This window comes from Amphimedon queenslandica, unplaced genomic scaffold, assembly GCF_000090795.2.
Source record: "Amphimedon queenslandica unplaced genomic scaffold, v1.1 AMPQUscaffold_4697_Cont23325, whole genome shotgun sequence".
Classification (NCBI taxonomy): domain Eukaryota; kingdom Metazoa; phylum Porifera; class Demospongiae; order Haplosclerida; family Niphatidae; genus Amphimedon; species Amphimedon queenslandica.
This window is the reverse complement of record NW_003554992.1, coordinates 1-1,564: the sequence shown is the minus strand read 5'-3', so window position 1 is coordinate 1,564 and position 1,564 is coordinate 1. Positions and strand designations below refer to the sequence as shown.

The 1,564-nt window shown below is 29.5% G+C and overlaps 1 protein-coding gene across 1 annotated transcript; it reads left to right on the top strand.

Moving 5' to 3' along the window:
* The first annotated feature begins 49 nt into the window (after window positions 1-49).
* LOC109592578 (uncharacterized) lies at window positions 50-972 on the top strand. Its single transcript, XM_020007998.1, has 4 exons — window positions 50-287; window positions 334-433; window positions 488-526; window positions 586-972. The coding sequence occupies exons 1-4, from the start codon at window positions 77-79 to the stop codon at window positions 713-715; spliced, it is 480 nt and encodes a 159-aa protein (XP_019863557.1). The 5' UTR covers window positions 50-76; the 3' UTR covers window positions 716-972.
* Window positions 973-1,564: the final 592 nt, after the last annotated feature.

Below are 1,564 nucleotides of genomic sequence, written 5' to 3'. Positions count from 1 at the left end.
TAGTTATATTCCATCAGACTATCCCATTATCACATATGAGATAGGATATCATATCTTAGAGTCTGTCAACTGTTCAATGGTAGATGATGATGACATTGATATTCAAGCATTGAATCAATATAATGTATCCAGTACCAGTTCATTTATTAACATTACTGGTCTTAATGATGACACTTGCTATATTTTTGGCATACGTGGATATTCTAGTAGAGGACCAGGAAGCTGGAGGGTTATTAGTAATGAGACATTGATAAGTCAAGAAGTATGTATTGGGTCAAATGATAAAGGTACACTCGAATAAATGTTCTATTTCAGTAATCATTATCATTAAAGGAGCTGTTGATGGTGCTAGTATTGGACTGGGTGCAGTGGTTGGATTATTATTAATATCACTAGTTGTTAGCATCATTATTAACATCTACTGCTTTATCAAGTATGAATACATTAACAATCATAAAATACAATTTTTAATGTTGTGTATGAACAGGCATAAAACCTTTGATACAACCACTGTTAAGCAAACAAAGTAAATAAACACTCATTAAGGACAAGTAAATGTTTGCACATTACTATTGTTTATGATAGGTTTGATGATGATATACCAATGCAAGCCTGTGAACCATATGGCATTCACAAGACTAAAGATGCTACAAGAGAGGCAGTATATGAGTGTCCTGATGTCATTGTTAATGATACTGCTATTTATGAAACATAACTTATGAAACAGTAAAAACTAACAGGGCAATTTAATATACATGTACATGTAGTTTAATACACACTAGCTGTGTGGTACAACAGTATATGATGTTCATGAACTTGTTTGTTATGCACACATTTTGGATCTTAGTTTATTAAAGTGTAACTTTTATGATCACAGTAGAGTGTTATTGTAACTGCTTTCAATGTCCTTGTATCAATTCTAATGTTTGCAGTGTTTTTTATAGTGTTACTATCTAATCAAGTTACAGTAAACAATTAACAATAACTAACAGAAACTGCTGTATAAAGAAAGTGCCTAACTAGGAGCTTTTGTCAAGTTCTGTGAAAAACACTAGCAAGACTGAAAGTATCTCTTTCAATGCTTGCCAGTTGCCACTATACATAAACCTAATGTTAATTTGCTTTCAAAGATTAGCTCATTCCCTTATGAGGTTCAACTACTTTTCTTTAAAATTGTAAAAATACACATCTACAAAATAAAACAACCTCATTAACCTATGATGACAATTATAATAATATTTTCTAATATCTATTTAATTTTGGTTTAGCTTTTTGTTGTGCTTTGTTTCTGGTTTTTGTTTCTCTTTTTCTTTCCTTATGAGCTTTCCCTTTTAGTCTCTCTCTTTTGTCCTGATTGTGTCTGTTTTCTTGTAATAAATATTTAAAAAATAAAGTAATAATAATAATAATAATAATAATAATAATAATAATAATAATACATGTATAAAAATAATAACAACAACAATGCAAAACAAAGATACAATAGTGAAAAAACAAGATACAGGGTCAAAAATTACTAAAATATTCGAAGACAAAACAGGAATGTATTATACATAATGTATGT

Coding starts and splice junctions, on each gene's coding strand:
- LOC109592578 (XM_020007998.1), top strand. CDS start 77: ATGGTAGATGATGATGACATTGATATTCAAGCATTGAATCAATATAAT. Junction 434..487: donor AACATCTACTGCTTTATCAA/GTATGAATACAT, acceptor GTGTATGAACAG/GCATAAAACCTTTGATACAA. Junction 527..585: donor ACCACTGTTAAGCAAACAAA/GTAAATAAACAC, acceptor TGTTTATGATAG/GTTTGATGATGATATACCAA.